At 45.3% G+C, this 19,442-nt stretch overlaps 1 protein-coding gene across 1 annotated transcript; it reads right to left on the reverse strand.

Annotated features, from left to right (window-relative positions):
* Positions 1-565: 565 nt before the first annotated feature.
* On the reverse strand, positions 566-6,334 carry LOC144333706 (uncharacterized). The gene is made up of 2 exons (XM_077959013.1): positions 6,007-6,334; positions 566-4,171 (listed from the first exon to the last, which is right to left on the reverse strand). Exons 1-2 carry the CDS (start codon positions 6,202-6,204, stop codon positions 782-784), a joined length of 3,588 nt encoding a protein of 1,195 aa, XP_077815139.1. The 5' UTR covers positions 6,205-6,334; the 3' UTR covers positions 566-781.
* Between the last annotated feature and the right edge of the window lie 13,108 nt (positions 6,335-19,442).

Raw genomic sequence — 19,442 nt, forward strand, 5'->3', positions numbered from 1 at the left:
GCTCTCCTCCCTGCTTCTTTGGGAATAAGGTCCCTTCACATGGTAATGACATCATATTGAGCCAAGTGAAGTAAAGAGCAGTGGGGCAGAAAAACACATGGTCTGGTCGGTTTCATCTCAGGAGAAGACCCAGGGAACAGTTTGAGGGGGTCAGTGCAGCTAGGCATAAGGTCATAACGGGGATAGCTCAGGTTGTGCATCACACGCTGGGCTGAGCATTTCTCCTTGGAAACTTCTCAGGCACTGCCAACCTAGGGTAACTCTTACTGACTTTGGTCATGGGCAAAAATAAGTAAATCAAATGTTTGGGACCCATGGTGCCTAAGTATCCTGTCTGCTGCCCTGGAAAGAAATGAATGTGTGTGAACGGTGTTCAGTAGACCCAGCATCCTTCCAATACATCCTTCTTGCCTGTACTGATTCAAGTTGGATTCAAACAACAGAACTCGGACTGAGGAGGGAGGTAGCATCTGCATCTCCATCCAGAGGAGGAGTGCTGTCCGTCACAGCAAGGGAATCGCTTCCAGTTAGAGTCATCAGGAAAAAACTTAATGGAAGACAGTAATAATTACAGACATCATTTATACTCACGATATGCTAGGCAAGTGCAAATGTTTCGCATGCTTTCATTAATTCTTCATCAGGAAATTATCAAAGTTCCCATTTTCTAGAAAAAAAATACTGAAGCCCCAAATGACTCCAAAGCTTCTCTGAGATCTCAGAACAAGGAAACGGTAGAGGCAGGCACAGCCCAGGCAGTCTCCTTCCCAAGTTCGGGCTCCTAAAGTCTGCATGTGCTGCCCTGCCTAGTGTGAATTACACACATGGACACCAAGACAGCTTTTTCTGGAACTTGCCAGGGTCCTTGGTTACTAGAAAGAGAACTGAGGTGGGGGTGAAGGAAAAATGCTGAGAATCCTACCATGCTCGGGTCCACTGTGGTTGTCCCAGGGACAGCTGGCTCAGCAATACAGGTCCCCACTGAGCTCCCTAGGGGAGTTCCAGGGGCAGCACTCTGAGAATCCACACTGCCCATTGCAGTGGCTCCTGCTGCATCCTCCTCCCAGAACTGGGGTTGGATAGAATCCTGTTCTGGGGCCCTTGCTGGCTCCTCCCCAGGTTTCAAGCACTGGGCCAGATGTCTCCAGGCCTTGGTGTGACCACCTTTCCAGGCCTGCAGCTGGGTCACAGCATAGTGGGCCTTGGCTGCCCACTCCCATCGAAGCCAGCCTAGGATGTGCATTCCCCACTCCTCTGGGTATTCTCGGAGCACAGGGATCCTCTGGGCCACCTCCTTGGTGAGGGTGAGAATGCTCTCCAGAGTCCTAAGGAGGTCTTCCCGGCAGGGCCCGTACTCTTGACCTTCTACCACAATTTCTTTTACAGCTTGGATACCAGCCACCATTCTTTCCAGGGAGCTTTCTGGTCTAGTCTGGGGGTCCTTGCAGACAGAAGACCTTGGGAAGATAACATCTTGGAAGGCACATTCGTAGTCTGCGTTGATGATGCTGAGGTGGCCAGTCAAGGCCTTGGCTTGAAGGGTGAGCTCCAAACAGAGAAGTTCAAAGCGTGTGGACAGGCTGGGAGATGGTCTGGGGGAGAAGGCCAAGATTTGTGCCACATCCAGCAGAGCATCTGTGAGTACATGAACTTCCCTGCGCAGAAAGGACACCTCACCCTTTTCCTGCTCATCCCCACACAGTAGGCTGGACAGCCTGGCAGCCTCTTGTAGCCTCTGAGAAACATCTGCTGCCTGATCCAACCCTTCCTGCAATCCCTGCTGGTTCTTCATTGCCAGCTGCAGGGGCAGTAGGAACAGGCCTTTTCTCCCACTGAGATGCTCCATGTACTGGAGCAGGTCTTGGACAGCCACTGACCATAGAAGGCACCCATCCTCAACACTTTCTTCCCACGACTTGGGGGCTTGGAGACCATCAAAGGCCAAAACCTTGTCCAACAACTGTTTAGCATGAGTCTCTGCCTCCTTCAATCTACCTTGCATTTCTGGATGGGGAGTTGAATCAAGGCTGTTTTTATCCAAATCCATGGGACCACTTTTAGCTGCTAGTTGAACCAGTGAGGCTAAATTCCGCTGAAGCTCCAGGAACACTGCTGTACTCTCTGGCAGATCAGCTGTTGGGTTGTGGCAAAACAGTTGTTGACACAGAGGGTACCAGTCACCAGCCATGGCTGCCAAACCCTGCCTGGTTTCCCTGGTCCTGCCGTTCAGCTGGAGAGCCACTTCCAGAAGCCTATCAGTTCCAGCGGTTGTGCAATGCGCTATCTCTTTTGGTAGGTCAATAATAGGAGGTGCCAGTGTTGAGATACCCTGGAGTCCCATCATCCTCTCTGGCCCCAGTGGCCCCTCTCCAGTCAGGGCCTCTTGGGCTGCACCCACAGCTGCATCATGCTCCAGCAGGTTGGTGCAAGCTGAGGCCACTGCCTGGTGGTCAGGGCTCTCTACAGCAAGGAAGAGTTGGCTGATGGCAGGGGGTGGAGAGTCCATCCTCTTTGGACAGGTGTCAGGAATCAAAGGGTGGGGAGAATGGTCCGTTGGTGGATAGGAGGTGCCTGGGTCATTTTCCCCTAACCCAGGAGCTCTCTGATATTTCAGTTCAGGTGCTGCAGAGCTCTGGAGGCTGGGGAGAATGAAATCAAGCTGTCTCTTAGCAATGTCAGACCTGTGGACTTGGTCCCGAAGGGGGCTGAGGATATCTGGGTGGTTAGTCCCATCCAGCCCCTCTTTGAGGCTCTGAGCTGAATAGATCAGATGTTTTGCCATGGTTAAAAATGCATCAGTGTCTGGAGAGCCAGATTCATGTGAACAGCGCTCAGCAGCTGCACGCAAGACCCATGAAGATTGCTCCAGCTGCTGGATCAAGACTCTCAGGCCATTCCGGAAAATGGGATCTCGTTCCCGGCCCACACACCTGCTCATTACCTGTGCTATGTGTGTGGCCCGGCCCTGTAGATATGCCACACATCGGGAAAACTCTCTGGAATTTCCACTCTCCAAAGCCCATGTAAAGAAGTCCAAGTGCTTGGTCATTTCCTGAATGGACACACTCAGGAACTCAGGAATACTGAGAACATCATCAAAACATGCCAACAGGTGTTCGGATTCCCTGGCCCAAGCCCGAAGCAGGGTCTGCAGGGTGACAGGGTTCCAGTCCCGGCCAGACCCTTGGGGGCTTCCTGAGAAAAGCTGTTGCACTCTCACCACGAGCCCCCAAATGCCTGCCATGGCGGCCTCCATGTCTCTGCCAATTTCTTGTCGAGGGCAGCAAACCAATGCCAAGCGAGCCACTCTGAGCATCTGCTTGGCCCTGTCATGGAAAGTAGCAAGAAAAAGCTGGAGGCTCTTTGGCAAGGCCTCGTCACGATAAGGAGTTGCCACCGCCGCCTGGACCAGCCTTAGGAGAGGACTTTGCGTGTCCGTGAAGGTGTCCAGGATCTGGCGGAGTAGCCCAGTGCGGAACCCCTGAAAGAGGGCCTCGGTCGCGGCCCGCAGCGCCGCGCGCTCTTGTCCTGGCTCCGGCCTTCCCTGGCCTCTCCCCGGAGGTCCGCTGATCCCCGCGAGGCGCTGGGCGCCAGCGCTTCGCAACTGCAGCAGCCGGCCGCAGCGGGCCACCAGGTGCAGCCTCTCGGGCGGCGCAGAGCAGGCGGCCAGGCGCATGCAGTGCCAGACCACGGCGGCCAGCGGCGGGTCCAGCAGGCCGACGTGCAGAGGCTCGGGCTCCGGCGCCACCAGCAGCTGGTGCAACTGCCTCAGGCGTCGGGCGAGCGCGCCGTTCCACGAGCCGGCCGCCGGGGCTGCGGTGCCAGGGTCTAGCTGCACCAGGAGCTCGCCGAGGGCCTTCCTGGCCAGAGCGCAAACCCGGCGCCGGGAGGCCGCCAGCCGCGGATCGCGCGGATGCCGCAGGTGGCCGCGGACCGCCGCGATCAGTGGGGGGACGCAGCCCCGAAGCAGGCGGCCCGCGCGGCCCAGGCGCTCCTCTGGCCTGTGCGCTGCCAGTTCCCCCAGGCGCAGCAGTGCCGCGGCCAGGTCTGCGAAGGGGCCGCGCAGCGAGGCCGCGTCTCCCGCCGCTTCCAGCGCGTCCAGGCAGGTCAGGCACCAACCAGCCGCCCGCACCATCTTCCTCGCCATCGCCGCGTCTTCAAGGAGCAGTACCTATTCGGGCAAGGAGAGGCAGAGAGGTTCGAAGGTGCTTGCCGGTTCCAAGGCCATGGCGAGAGCAAGGCAGCTACTCCCTCCTTGGTTTCACAAATATTTTGTCCCATCACCTCCCAAGACTAAAGAGTGTAGAATCTCAGGGAAAAAAGTCGCTTAGGAGTAGCGTTTATAAGAAGACGTCAGATTTTATGAAAATTTAAGGCCTCTTGCGTTTGAACTACATTTACTGTGAGGTCCAACCTGGGTTTGGAGTGCAGGGCTCTAGGTAGGGGTGGAGCAGTGGACGGGCTACGTGGTAACCCGCATGCAACAAAAGCTGTTTCGGGAGAACTTACTATTTGGATGAGGATGGTGGGAGCCGGAGGGGCGGCCTGTCCAGGCAGTGCCTGTGAAAAATCTTTCCTAGCCACACCCTGCCATTCTCAGACAGCTCCTTATCTACCCCCTCCAACAGAGGTGGTACCAAGCACTTCCAAGAGCCTGCCCTTCCCGCCTGTCCTCCTCTCATCAGCAGGTACCCCAAACCCTTCTGCACTCTTTACTCCTTATCTCCAACCTTCCTTTAATAAGGACCTGTTAATTTACAAATACTTGTGCATAACCCACATTACTAAAGTTTTAAGGATTAACAATAATATTTGTTAATATTCAAGGCATATGGATTCTAACGGGAACAACGCTGTGTGGTAATGATGGAATGTCAGGGATGGAGAAGGGGGAGTATTTGAAGGCTGAGGCATCATCTTGGCCTCCTGAGATCCTTCCAGTTATGCCAGTGCAGCAGAGCCCTCACTTTGGAGCCAGGTTTGCCAAACAGGCTGAGAGTTACAGAGGTTTCAGTAGCCTCTCCCCTAGCTCCTGGACAAAAGCAAGATGGAAAATGACCCCTCTGATGAAATATTTTTATTAGAAGTTGGTGGCGGCCGGGCGCGGTGGCTCAAGCCTGTAATCCCAGCACTTTGGGAGGCCGAGACGGGCGGATCACGAGGTCAGGAGATCGAGACCATCCTGGCTAACACAGTGAAACCCCGTCTCTACTAAAAAATACAAAAAAAAAAAAAAAAAAAAAAAAAAAAAAAAAAAAAAAAACTAGCCGGGCGTGGTGGCGGGCGCCTGTAATCCCAGCTACTCGGGAGGCTGAGGCAGGAGAATGGCGTAAACCCGGGAGGCGGAGCTTGCAGTGAGCTGAGATCCGGCCACTGCACTCCAGCCTGGGCGACAGACTCCGTCTCCAAAAAAAAAAAAAAAAAAAAAGTTGGTGGCTAAGTGTAGGGGATAAGTGGGTTGCACAGTGGGTTGAAGATCATAGACCCTAACTTAGTATGTCCACCCAGCTTTCTATTTTTTTTTCTTTTTCTCTTTTTTTTTTTAGACAGTCTCACTCTGTCACCCAGGCTGGAGTGCAGTGGCATGATCTCAGCTCACTGCAACCTCTGTCTCCCGGGTTCACGCCATTCTCCTGCCTCAGCCTCCCGAGTAGCTGGGACTATAGGCGTCTGCCACCACGCCCGGCTAATTTTCTGTATTTTTAGTAGAGTCGGGGTTTCACCGTGTTAGCCAGGATGGTCTCGATCTCCTGACCTCATGATCCTCCTGTCTCAGCCTCCCAAAGTGCTGGGATGACAGGCGTGAGCCACCGCACCCGGCCGTCCACCCAGCTTTCTAAGACAGGTTCTGCATTTAGCATTTATTAAATTGGTGATCAACTCTGCATGCGGTCCTGGCAGAAACTTGGGCAGGTTTCTCTCTCTGGGGCAGGCGTCTGCTACTGAGGACAGCAATGAGCTCTCTGTCCAGACTGACCAGCTAGCCAGCTCTGACACCAGCCTCACCTTTGTGGTGTTCACCAGGATCTGCTGAGCTGCGGTCACTAGCTCCTCCCGGTGGTGCTGACATTCTGGCTGAAGATGGAGTCTCCGAGCCACCAGGGTGATGTTCCTTCCAAACAGGGTCAGAGACTGGGCAGCAGCCTCCATTTCCTCCTGGAGCCACTCCTCCTCAGAGTCTCCCGCAAGCCTAGACAGACACATTACATTTGTAACAGGTTACAAAAGAGAAACACACCTATAGGAAATTACGATACACAGAAGTTACAAAGCACGAAGTCGCCATTACAATGGAACTGGAAGCCTAGTCATGGAATCCTCTCCAAGATGCAGTATTGAGAAAACACATACCATACCATACCATACCATACCATACCATACCATACCATACCATACCCAAATTACAGAATAGCATGTATGGCAAGATGCCATTTGTTTTCAGTTGTATACAGGTGGACATAGAGAAATCTTTCTAGAAGGATAATCCTCAAACTATGGTTATATCTTGGCATTTTAAAATCTGCTTTGTTTCAATTTTAATTACTCTAATTTTCTCTGCAATGAATATGAATAATTACTACAAAAAACAATAAATCTATTTTTAAAGAAAGAAAACAATATCTAGAATCTCATTTTAATCCATCCTATCAAGAGGTGAGGTTTTATGTAACAAAAATCAGTTTCCATGAATGAACATAGATGTCTACAGCAACTGTTTTGTTCATGTGATCTCAAACATTTCTCTTTGAATAATAACTCCTCACCCTACAAAATAAATAAATACATAAAAGTCCCACTCCCTCCAGCTCCCACCGTTTTAATAGTTATTCTTTAGAAATGAGGCAGAGCTGCATGCCCTTGGAATTGTAGGCTAGGAGGACATGGGAGTGCCGGGGGAGTGACTGTTGAGACGCTCCTCCCAGCTTCAGGTCCCTTAGAGTGGCAATACATTTCAATGCCCCTCATCCCTTCCTGCCTCAAACATCCCAGCCACCTACACGTGAAATGTCCCCTGAATTTCCAGTGCAGAGAATCACACTACTGGCCCCAAATAACCCAGCACAGTGAAATGCCAAGACATTGGGGCACCAGGGAGCGGGCAGAGAATGCATGCCAGCTGTCTCCTTCCCTTCCTTTACTTTTGATTCCTGGGAGAGAATTTGTCCATCAGCTGCCGTTGACACTTAGATCCCTCAGCCCATTAATATGGCTTTGTGCCACATCCTAACAGCTGCTCCATTGCAGAACCGAGGCCCTCACCTGGCCAGCCTAGCTTTCTGGGTTTTCTCATTTCTGAATGTTAAAACGGAAGGGAGAAAAACAAAGCCACTGAGAATCAGAGGTGCACACTTGAGAGACACGTGGGTCCAGCACTAAGGCAATGCCATGGCTGTGTCCTAATATGACTTGAGTACAAGCTACATCATGCGGAGAAAGTCAATAGAAACTCAATAAAACTTCCCTACTCTCCTCCCTCTTCCTTCAGCCCTTCAAACTGTTTCTGTCCTCTTTTCTCCCCTCACTTCCACCCCTGCTTTAAGGTTTGGCTGAGATAGTTGAATGTTCTTCATCTGAGGCTGCAGTTAGAATCTCCCTTAGCTTGACAGCTTCTCTTCTAAGAAATTTGACTCTTAACAGCCAGGACACCATCCTATTATCCTGTTTCTTCTTCACCTTTTCTTATCTGGAGTCTCTGCTCTCTGTGATTTAGTTAGAGTTGTTTCTGGATATTTTTCTCAGTTGGGGAGATGCATTCACTATGTCCTTGAAGATCTACATGTTTATCCTTCCACTGTCTGCTTAATGATGAGCGCTCTGTGTAGAACATTGAGTTGAAGGCCCTTCCACTCAGCAGCCTGGAGACTTAATTCCCACATCTTCAGGCCTCCAGAGCTGCAGAGAAGAAACCTGGGGCTAGTCTAAATGATTTCCCTCCATAAATAACTTTTCTTTTGTCTGAAAGTGCTAAGAGTTCAGGAATCTTACCAATGTGTCTCACCCAGAACCCAGGTACAGTTATAATCTACACGTTTGGGTCATAAATTGGCTCAAAGAAAATTTCTTCTACCATTTGCTTCATTACTGCCTCTCCTGAATCTCTTCATTTTTCTCCTTCTAGAAGCTCCATGATTTGCAAGTTGAGTGTCCTGGATTTATCCTCCAATTCAACTATTTTTGTCATGCATAATTTCTGCTTTTACTTTCTGGTTTGCATGATATTTTGGCTTAATCTTTCAGACCACTGATTTGAGATATAACAGTGAATGTTCTCAAACTTCTGCTTCAAACCATGAAGGTATTAGACCAACTTTTCCACCAAGAACACTTGTGGAAGATGGAGAAAATATTTTTAGGCTAGGCACAGTGGCTCATGTCTGTAATCCCAGCACTTTGGGAGGCCAAGATGGGAGGTTTGCTTGAGGCCAGGAGGTCAAGGCTGCCATGAGCCATGATCATGCCACTGCACTCCAATCTGGGCAACAGTGCGAGACCCTGTCTATAAACAACAACAACAAAAAAACCCCCACAATTTTAAAATGTAAAATAAAACAGTTGTTTTAAGGTCCTGGAGCACTACCAAGGCAGCCAGCAGCCAGCACCTTTTCCTAAGTAACACAGGTCAAGAGGCAGAAAAACCATGCAGACGGCAGCAGCTATGCTGAGACCAGTAGTATCACAGCATTGAGAAAACAAAAATTAGAGTGCAGGTCTCATCAATGTGGAGGGAACCTGATAAATACTCTAGGCTTTCAGGAAATCCACCCCTTCGGAGGAGGAACGTACTGGAAATAAACATCTCACAAGATTGAAACTAGTCTTGAATTATTTCAAGACTTTAATTCGATAAGGGTGAGCTGTCCCTACTTTAGCTGCCCACCAGAATAAAATAAAATTAATTTTAATGTAATTTAATTTATCTCCTTCTTTTCCTAGAAGGAGATAATATTATCTATCTAGGCCACTATAATTTTGCATATATACTTCTATGGTCTGAATATCTGTATGTATCCCCCCATTTGTATGTTAAAATGTTAACCCCAAATGTGATAGTATTAAATAAAAGGGAGGTATGGGAGGTAATTATGGGAGGTAATTAAGTTTTGGGGGCAGAACTTTTATGAATGGGAATAGTGCCCTTGTGAAAGAAGCCCGAGAGAGATTCCTTGCCTCTTCCCCCATGCGAGGACACAGCTGGAAGATGACATCTATGAACTAGAATGCAGGACCTCACCAGACACCACATCTGCTGGTGGCTTGATTTTGGACTTCTCAGTCTCCAGAACTGTAAGAAATAAATTTCTGTTATTTATAAGCTATCCAGCTTATGGAACTTTGTTATAACAGCCAAGACAGACTAAGACACACACTGTACTGTATTCAATTTTTAAAAATTACTCCATATGAAAAGATGAAAGATAAAGGTGGCATCTCATATTGCTGGGATACAGGGTAGTCATTTAGAAAAATATAAAAAAGAGATCCATATATCAAAACATACATAAGAGTGAACTCTGAATGGATTTAGGGAATCTAAAGGTAAGTTCAAAACCACTGAAGAAGAAAACATGAGCTCCTCTTTAATCTTGGTGTAGACTGGAGTCGGAAGTGGAGGGGGGAGATGAGTTAAACCACCATCTTTCCCAGGGCTGCTGTGGTGCTTATGCCGTGCACTCTACTACCCCAGAGGCACTGTTCACCTAGCCCTGGAGCGAATGGGACTCCTCAGGGGATGTGCAGTGCAGGGGCCTGTCTATCAATCCTGTGACCTGTTTTATATATACACATATACATGCATATGCATGTGTATATTTGCATGTGGGTAGATATACTTACACAGATATTTCTTCGTATGAGTTTTTAAAAAGGAAAATGAGAGATGGGGGAAGGAAAAGGATGGGAAGAGGGAGTGAAAAGGAGAACAAGAAAACTATCTGGAATATATATACAGTATACAGAAATGTTCACAATGCTTATCTCTAGGTTGTAGGCTTATAGGTAATTCTTTCCTTCAACTCATCCATATTTATAATATGATACATTTGATGTTTATCATATATTTTTATGCAAAAGAAAACACCGACTGTGTTGGCCTCTTCTTGAAAGGTCCTGCCTAAAGCTCCGCCCTACTGCCAAACTCTGGTCCAGGGACTGCTGGTGCAGCAAATTCCTTCTGGCCTCCTGATAGCTTACGCAGCAGAAGGGAAGGCTCAGACTGCCAGCCAAACACTTAGCACGTTTTGTGCTGATTGACTCCATTTGGACCTCCCTGAGAACTGCTCAAGGAGCTTGTTCTGAAAGTCAGAGGAGCTAGAACAATATGAATTATTTGCAGTATTGCCCTAATAGATGGGCTGGACTGTTTCCCATGGTCATGAGCATGGATAATGCTGTGTATAAATAATTCACCTTGCCAGGAACAGACAATACAACAGAGGCATTTGCACAGAAACAGACAAAAATGATGTTTAGCTCCTCCCAAAATTTAGTGTCCCTTTTTTTGTAATAAAATACATTGTGTTAGAAAACTTCAAATGTACAAAGTAGTATTAAATTAGTATAAAATCATTCTGCTCTCAAACTCTTAAATAAATTATTATAAATATTCTGGCAATTTCTTACATGGGTCACACCATGTACAGTTTCCCCCACCTTCACCCTAGTTGTGTATCTTTTTTTTTATTGTGGTAAAATATACATAAGATAAAATTTACCACTTTAGGATGGGCACGGTGGCTCACACCTGTAATCCCAGCACTTTGGGAGGCCGAGGCTGGCGGATCACCTCAGGTCAGAAGTTCAAGATCAGCCTGGCCAACATGGTGAAACCCCATTTCTACTAAAAATACAAAAATTAGCAGGGCATGGTGGTGGGTGCCTGTAATCCTAGCTACTCGGGAAACTGAGGCAGTGAATTGCTTGAACCCGGGAGGCGAAAGTTGCAGTGAGCTGAGATCACACCACAGCACTCTAGCCTAGGCAACACAGTAAGACTCCATCTCAAAAATAAATAAATAAAATAAATAAATAAATAAATAAATAAATAAATAAAAATAATTAGCTGGGCGTGGTGGTGTGCACCTGCAATACCCAGCTACTCAGGAGGCTGAGGCAGGAGAATCACTTGAATCCTGGCAGGCAGAGGTTGCAGTGAAACGAGATTGCACAACTGCACTCCAGCCTGGGCAAAAAAGAGTGAAACTCTGTCTCAAAAACAAAAACAAAAACAAAACAAAACAAAAAAATATATATATATATTTATATATACCATTTTAACTATTTTTTAAGTGTATCATTCAGTGGCATTAAGTATATTCACATTGTTGTGCAACCATCACCACTCTGCATCTCCAGAACTGTTTTCATCATCCCCAACTGAAACTCTGCCCCTGACCCCTGGGGTCTTTGGAAACCACCATTCTATTTTCGTTGTGAGTCTGACTACTCTAGGCATCTCATATAAGTGGAATCATGCCGTATTTGTCTTTTTGTGAATGACTTGTTTTACTGAGCATATTGTCTTCAAGGTTCATCCATGTTGGAGCATATGTCAGTATTTCCTTCATTTGTAAGGCTGAATAATAATCCATTGTTTGAATACACCACACTTTGGTTTATCCATTCACCCTTCAATGGACATTTGTGTTGTTTCTACCTTTTGGTCATTGTGAATAATGCTGCTATAAACATGGGTGTACAAATATCGGTTCCATTCCCTATTTTCTATTATTTCAGATATATACCCAGAAGGAGCATTGTTGAGTCATATATTAATTCTATTTTTTTAAAAACCCATGTACAGTTTTAAATACTCTTTTTATCTAATTCTCATAACTTTTGAGCATGAATAGTTTCAACAGTATTTTTGTAACTTATAATTTCCTATAATTTCTAACTTATAAAAGTTGAGAGAATTGTACAATATAAACTAATACAGGGATCCCCAAACTCTGGGCTGCGGACTCGTACTGGTCCATGGCCTGTTAGGAACCAGGCCACACAGCAGGAGGTAAGTGGCAGGCAAGCGAACATCGCTATCTGAGTTCTGTCTCCTGTCAGATCAGCGGCGGCATTAGATTCTCATAGGAGCTCGGACTCTATCGTGAACTCTACACGCGAAGGATCTAGGTTGTGCCCTCCTTGTGATAATCTAATGCCTAATGACCTGAGGTGGAACAGTTTCATCCCAAAACCATCCACCCTCTCCCCAACACCCCCAACACCCATCCATGGAAAAATTATCTTCCATGAAACCAGTCCATTGTGCCAAAATGGTTGGGACCACCGCTCCAAAATATCCTTTAACTAGATTCACCAATTGTTACGATTTTTCCACATTTGCTTTTCTCACTGTCTCTCTCTCTCTCTCTGTGTGTGTGTGTGTGTGTGTGTGTGTGTGTGTGTGTGTGTGTGTAGACAGTCCCAGGGATGATGTCCCTTTATCCCAGAATGATTTAGTGTGGATTCCTTAAATCCACACTAAATACCAGTGAGGGTATTCATTCTCAAAACTACAGAACAATCATCACAATTATAAAATTAAACATTGATTTTATGTTTATGTTCCAAGAAACCCATTGTAAGTTAAAACACTGCAAATTGAAAATGCATTTACCAGCCTGGGAAACATAGTGAGACTGTGTCTTTAAAAAAACAGATTAGCTGGGTGTGGTGACACAAACCTGTAGTCCCAGTTCCTCAGGAGGCTGAGGTGGGAGGGTTGCTTTAGCCAAGGAGGTGGAGGTTGCAATGAGCTGAGATCATGCCACTGCACTTTAGCCTGGGCAACAGAAACTCTCTCTCTCTCTTTTTTTTTTTTTTTTTGAGACAGGGTCACCCAGGCTGGAGTGCAGTGACACAATCTCAGCTCACTACAACCTCCACCAGCTAGGCTGAAGCAATCCTCCCACCTCAGCCTCTGAAGTAGCTGGTGTCACAGGTGCAAGCCACCATGCCTGGCACATTTTTTGTATTTTTGGTTTGCCATGTTGCCCAGGCTGGTCTCGAACTCCTGAGCTCAAGCAATTCACCCTCCTCGGCCTCCCAAAGTGCTGAGATTACAGGGATGAGCCACCATACTGAAACTCTATCTCTAAGAAAAAAATAAAAACCAAAAAGTGAAAATGCAAATACACCTAACCTGCCAAACATCATAGTTTAGCCTAGCCCACCTTAAATGTGCTCAGAACACTTACATTAGACTACAATTGGGCAAACTCATCTAATACAAAGCCTATTTTATAATAAAAGTGTTGAATATCCCATATAATTTATTGACTACCATACTCAAAGTGAAAAACAGAATGGTTGTATGGGTACTCAAAGTACAGTTTTTACTGAATGTATATCACTTTTGTCCCATCATAAAGTGGAAAAATTTTAAGTTGAACCATGGTAAATTGGGACCATCTGCACCATTATCTAATGCAAAGCCAATATTTCAAAGTTTCTTAACTGTTACCAATCTGAGAATGTGCACTACATTTAACTGTAAAGCGCTGTGGTTGACTGAATTCTAAAGATGCATCCTGTCCCTGCCCCCGTGCCTCCCTCCTCAAGATTCTTGTCCCCTGGTTAGTCAAATAAACTCAAATCTAGGTACAGCTGTGTAGGGACATTGCAGATGCAATTGAACTTACTCATCTGCTGACCTTTAAATAGGGAGTGGAGTCTGGTCTATCCAGGTAGGCCCGATGTAATCACATGAGCCTTTAAAAGCAGAAAAGGTTGACAGACAAGTGAGTGAGAGAGATGCAGCAGAAGGAGAAGTTAGAGGGTTTCAAAGCATGAGGGGAGTTTGACCTGCCATTGCTGGAGGGGGCCATACAGAATGCAGGCAGCTTCCAAGAGCAAAGACCAGCAGCCGCTGGCTGACAGCAAGGAAACAGGAACTTCAGCCTTGTAACGACAAAGAACTGGATTCTGCCAACTGAAACTGACCCAATACTCCCATAGACAGTTTTTTTTTTGAAGGGGGGTGGTGGGGAGTAAACAGAAATTGACCCTTCTGATCCTAACACTTGAAACTTACATTGTTTTATCTGAGTTCCTTCCTCAGGAAAGGACCCCCCAAGGCCTTTCAAAAAGTATCAAAGAACAGAAACTCATCGGATCACCATATCCAGACAATGAAACACCAAGCCTCCCATTCATCATGATTGCTTCCTTGCCCCTCCCTAGTTCTTGTTTTCTTACTCACTGTTTCATTTCTTCTCTGCTATATAAGCTCCTAACTTTATTGGTCAGGGAGATGGATTTGAGACTAATCTCCCATCTCCTAGGCTGCAGCACCTGATTAAAGCCTTCTTCCTTGGCAATAATTGCTGTCTCAGTGGTTGGCTTTCTTTGTGGTGAGCAGCAGAACCTGGACTGAAACCCTGGTGTTTCAGTAACATAACCACTGGAGAACATCGTGTTAGGTGAAGTAAGCTGGGAACAGAAAGTTAAACACCACATATTCTCACTCATATGTGGAAGCTAAAAGAAAATTGATCTCATAGAAGTAAAAAGTAGAACTGAGGGTGGGAAGAGTTGGCGGAAAGGATGGATAGGGAGAGATTTGTTAAAGAATGTAAGATTACAGCTAAATTGAAGGACTAAATTCTTGTGTTCTGTACCACTGTACTATGACTGTAGTTAACAATAATATATGGTCTCAAAAAGGTAGGAGGAGGATAATTGAATGTTCCCAACAAAAGAAATGACAAATGTTTCAGATGATAAATATGCTAATTACCCCGATCTGATCACTATACATTGTATCACATCACTATGTACCTCCCATGAAAATATACAATTACTGTCAATTAAAAAAAAAACAGCTATATTTTTAGAATGTTCCACAGGGATCACTATAAAACCCTTTGCTCTGCTTTGCTTCTCTTTTTAGAATGAGTCAGCTCCAATTCAGAGGACCTCTTCGAACACGATTCCTAGATCCCTATGCAATTAGGGCTAGAACATCAGAAACCAGCCCCCAATCCACCTGGAGGAATCCCAGAAAGAAGAGCTCCAATCACTTGAAACTAGGCAAGTGCACAGTGTCCTCCAGGGTTTAATTATCTCTAGAAGAGTCCCTGAGATTTTCTCTCTCTTGACTTTTGATATTTTAGGAAGAGTACAAGCCAGTTATTTGTGGAAAGTCCTTCAATTCAGGTCTGTCTGATGTTTTATTAATAGATTCAGGTTATACATTTGGGAAGTAATTCTCCAGGAGTGACACTGTGTTCTTCTCAGTGCATTGTATTAGTAGGCACGTGAGGCTGTTTTTGTCCCAATAATAGTAACGTTAACTGACATCACGTGGATAAGGTGATACCTGCCACAACTCTCCTCTGTAAAACTATTTTCCCCTTTGTAATTAATGAAAACCTTGCAGGAAGACACCTTGAGACAATATAAGCATCCAGCTCCTTGTCCAACTTTTGCCCATTAATTTTAGCATCCATAAATAACATTGCCTAAAACAGTAATTATGATAGTTGCCAAACAATAATTATCTAACTGCATGATTTCTTCTACATTCATTTGTTGTCATTCTACTATAAGAAAGAGTATCCCTTTATTTATTCATTTATTATCATTATGAACTCTGATTCTTATTTTATTCCATGGGTTGTAATCCATTATCATCATGTTATTTTGATGCTCATTTTATCCCATATTGGGCCTTATTTGTCCCAAATTTGCCCCTTTGAGTTGACTCCTTGTGTCTTTTTGATATGTTCCCATCAGTTATTCTAAGAAATCCTTTTCTTACTTTTTTGTAAATAGGATATTCCAGGTTCATCATTTATTTTTTCTTACCCCAGTCTTAGAATCAGTTGTTTCTCCAAAGATTCCAGGCTCTTTTGGTAACAGATGGTATTCAGAAACTAAGATCTGGATAACAGGTATGCTCATTGCTCTCTGGGTATCATTGCCTCTGAGTCTTCCCAGTGGACAGAGGAAGGAAATACACATACACCAGTGTATAGACACACAAATATGAGTTCATGCTGATACCTCCAATTTTAATACAACACCACAGGGTTCTCCCTATCCTACCCTCATTCCATATTTATAATCTCCCTTCTCCATTAGTGAGAAACCTGCCTCCCAATATCCTCAGTACATTTACTCATATGTTCTATGAGTACAGAACCCAGGAAGTAATTTCAGAATTTCTAACCCATACCATTTTTAAAACTCACAAAGTGGAGTTCAATATAAGTTTGCAGGTTTCTTTGGCTTTAGACTGAAGGTTGATATTAAAGGACCTTGTTTAAAAGTTATTTGCCTTCATTCTTTTTATTTTTCCTCAGTGTGATTTGTCATTAACTTATAATCCATTTAGATACATTAGTTTATGTTTTGTTTTTTCCCCATCCTTGAAGATTTAAATGTTTTTGCATACATAGAAAACGTTAATATGGTTCCCAAAGTCAAAATTACATAAAAGCATTAGCCAGAGAGTGTCCCTCTTTCCTGCTCGCCTCCATCCCAGCACACTGACTTCAGCAGGGAACCAATCTCTTTTAGTCAGCTTTACCTTTGCTGTGTTTCTGTGGTAGCAACAAGACGATTGTATATATTTGCTAATTTCTTCCTTATTTCTTATACAAAAGGTAGCATACTGTCACAGGCTGGCTCTGGGATGCAGACACTGAGACGGTGATTAGTGAGCAGGAGATTTACTAGAAAGTGTCCTAAGATTAACCCCCAGGAAGGAAAGGGACAGAGCAGGATTGGACAGAGGGAGAAGCGGAGCTGCCGTGTGGCCTGAGCAGAGCCTCAGCTAACCTCGTGGAGAATTTTGAAACTGGGATGGCCCTTCAGAGTTGTCCTGTATTAGGTGAAAAGCCAGGGGTCTTTATACCACGCATCTATCAGTCATTAAACGTGGGCCAACTTAGGAAAAAATGTAACCTTAGGCAAGCCAGTTCTTTTCAGTAGAGGGAGACCCCACAGTGGTTTGACATCTGAGGGCTTTCTGCCTGCAGCACTAAGTCCTCAGTTCCCAAAGGGATCTCCGGGCTGCATCACAGCATCTACCATGCACACTACATATTTCCTTTGTTTTTTCGTATACATTATATCTTGGAAATCACTCCAGATCTGCTTTTAAAGATGGTCCTTGTTTTTTCTTAACAGCTGTATAATATTCTAATGTGTGGCTGTACTATTCAATGAATATTTAATCACTGAATGTTTATTCAATGAATTTCCTATGTGTGGGTGTCTGTGTTGCTCCAGATGTTTTGCGATTACAATTTTTTTTGAGACAGTTTCATTCTTGTTATCCAGGCTGGAGTGCAGTGGTGCAATCTCAGCCCACTACAACCTCCGCCTCCTGGGTTCAAACTATTCTCCAGCCTCCAGCCTCCAGGCATGCACCACCCATGCCCAGCTAATTTTTTGTATTTAGTAGAGACGGGGTTTCACTGTGTTGGTCATGTTGGTCTCGAACTCCTGGCCTCAGGTGATCCACCCACCTTGGCCTCCCAAAGTGTTGGGATTACAGGCATGAGCCACTACGCCTGGCCTGCAATTACAATTAATGCCGAAATAAATAACCTTATATATATGTATTAACATACTGATGGAGGCATATCTTCAAGGTAAATGCCTGTGGCCTTACTCTGTATACCCTCTACCCATCTTCCCTTACCTTATATCATCATGGTACATTTATCAAAACTAAGAAATTAATATTGGTGCACCACTCCGAACTGACGAATTTTATTTAGGTTTTGCCAGTTCTTCCACTAATGTCACCTTTCTGTTGCAGCATCCACCCAGGATGTCATGTGGCATTTAATCATGTTTTCTCAGTCTTCAGTTGTTGACTGGTTGTTGGGCTTTTCTTGTCTTTCATGCATGACACTTTCGAAGTGTAGAATTCCCTTCCTATTGTGTAAATGTAGTATAGGCTCATGGATATTTGTTTTATTCTTTAGTTTATACGTAATACTATCGTTACTGTGTCCAGAGCTGGTTCCTGCCAGTGGGTTCGTGGTCTCACTGACTTCAAGAATGAAGCCGCGGATCTTTGCAGTCAGTGTCATAGCTCTTAAAGATGGCACGGACCCAAAAGTGAGCAGGGGCAAAGTTTATTGTGAAGGGCGAAAGGACAACGCTTCCACAGCGTGGAACGGGACCCCAGTGCGCTGCTGCTGCTGCTTGCTGGGGTGGCCAGTTTTTATTCCCTTATTTGTCCCCACTCATGTTCCATTTTTGTCCTATCAGAGTGCCCTTTTTTCAATCCTCCCTGCGATTTGCTACTTTTAGGATCCTGCTGATTGGGGCATTTTACAGAGCACCAATTGGTGCATTTCACAAAGCGCTGATTGGTGCGTTTTACAGAGCACTGATTGGTGCATTTTACAGAGTGCTGATTGGTATGTTTTACAATCCTAGCTATGGAGTGCTGATTGGTGCGTTTTACAATCCTCTTGTGAGACAGAAAAGTTCTCCAAGTCCCCACTCCACCCAGGAAGTCCAGCTGGCTTCACCTCTCATTACTTATTTTACTGCTCGAATTGGTCTAGCTTCAGTCATTGGCTGGTTCAGACTGGCTGTGTCCTGTATTAGCTTTCCATTGCTGCTATAACAAATTGCCACAAATTTAATAACAACAGGAATGTATTATCTCACAGTTCTGGAGGTCAGAGCTCTAAAGTGAATCTCAATGGACCAGAGTCAGGTGTCAGCAAGGCTGGCTCCTTCTGGAGGCTCTGAGAGGAGAATCTGTTTCCTTGCTTCTCTCAGGTTTTGTGGCTGCCTATGTACTTTGACTTGTGGCCTGTTCTTCCATCTTCAAAGCACATCACTCAGATCCCGGTTTCCACCCTCACATTCCTTTCTCCTCTCTCTGATCCTCCTGCATCCCTCTTATAAGGACCACTGTGACCCCCTTGGGGCCCCCAGATCATCCAGGATCATCTCCCATCTAAAGGTTCTTAACCATATTTGCAAGGTCCCTTTGCCATGTAAGTAACATATTCACAGGTTTTGGAGATTAGGATCTGGACATATTTGGGGGCCATCATTCAGCCCACCACATGTCCTTCTAACACGCCTCCATCCTTTCTTTTCCTTCTGGTGCTACAAGATGTTCCAGCCTTACTTTGTTTATTCCTGGCCCCAGACCTAGAATTTCTCAGGCATTTCTCTGGAAATACTGGGGTGTCACTGCCTCTAGGGCTTCTCAGAAGACAGAGCAAAAAAACTATAGCTAAACACAGATTAGTGTATTATACATGTGTATACGTGGACACACACACATTCATACTGATACCTCCCACTCTACTCCACAGGGCTCATTCTAACCTTCCGCCCTTGCTTATTTGTAACTTTTTTCTCTGAGAGTGAGACCCCGACTTTCAGTATCTACAATGTATTTATCTATTTATTATACTCCTAGTTTCAGGATTACTGAGAAACAAATTTACTAACTAGAATAC

Source organism: Macaca mulatta, chromosome 13 (genome assembly GCF_049350105.2).
Source record: "Macaca mulatta isolate MMU2019108-1 chromosome 13, T2T-MMU8v2.0, whole genome shotgun sequence".
Taxonomy (NCBI): Eukaryota; Metazoa; Chordata; class Mammalia; order Primates; family Cercopithecidae; genus Macaca; species Macaca mulatta.

Excerpts from the sequence above, each read along its gene's own strand:
- LOC144333706 (XM_077959013.1), bottom strand. The coding sequence starts at position 6,204 with ATGTGTCTGTCTAGGCTTGCGGGAGACTCTGAGGAGGAGTGGCTCCAG. Across the intron at positions 4,172-6,006 it reads TCCTGGTGAACACCACAAAG|GTACTGCTCCTTGAAGACGC; the intron begins GTGAGGCTGGTG and ends TTGCCCGAATAG.